At 56.2% G+C, this 340-nt stretch overlaps 1 protein-coding gene across 1 annotated transcript in view; it reads left to right on the top strand.

Annotated features, from left to right (window-relative positions):
- Window positions 1-315, top strand: part of LOC104272303 (inhibin beta E chain-like) — a gene marked incomplete at its 5' end in the record, with an annotated part of 755 nt that extends 440 nt beyond the window's left edge. Inside the window, one exon of the mRNA XM_009867263.1 lies at window positions 2-315. Coding sequence (XP_009865565.1) covers window positions 2-315 — 314 coding nt within the window. The remainder of the gene's footprint in view (window position 1) is intronic.
- Between the last annotated feature and the right edge of the window lie 25 nt (window positions 316-340).

Below are 340 nucleotides of genomic sequence, written 5' to 3'. Positions count from 1 at the left end.
TCCTGCCGCAAAGACTACTACGTGGATTTCCGCGACATCGGTTGGAACGACTGGATCATTAAGCCTGAGGGCTACCAGATAAACTACTGTGTGGGCCAGTGCCCTCTGCATGTGGCAGGCAGCCCTGGGATGGCCTCTTCTTTCCACACGGCTGTCTTCAACCTTGTGAAAGCCAACAATATCCAGGCATCGGGGCACTCTTGCTGTGTGCCCACGCGACGCCGGCCACTCTCTGTCCTCTACTTCGATCGCAATAGCAACATTGTCAAGACTGACATCCCTGACATGATCGTCGATGCCTGTGGCTGTAGCTAGGGTTGGGGGAGCCGTGCTGGGTACC

Source organism: Apaloderma vittatum, unplaced genomic scaffold (assembly GCF_000703405.1).
Source record: "Apaloderma vittatum isolate BGI_N311 unplaced genomic scaffold, ASM70340v1 scaffold30223, whole genome shotgun sequence".
Classification (NCBI taxonomy): domain Eukaryota; kingdom Metazoa; phylum Chordata; class Aves; order Trogoniformes; family Trogonidae; genus Apaloderma; species Apaloderma vittatum.
The sequence above is the reverse complement of the archived record's forward strand: the minus strand, read 5'-3'. Positions and strand labels throughout refer to the sequence as shown.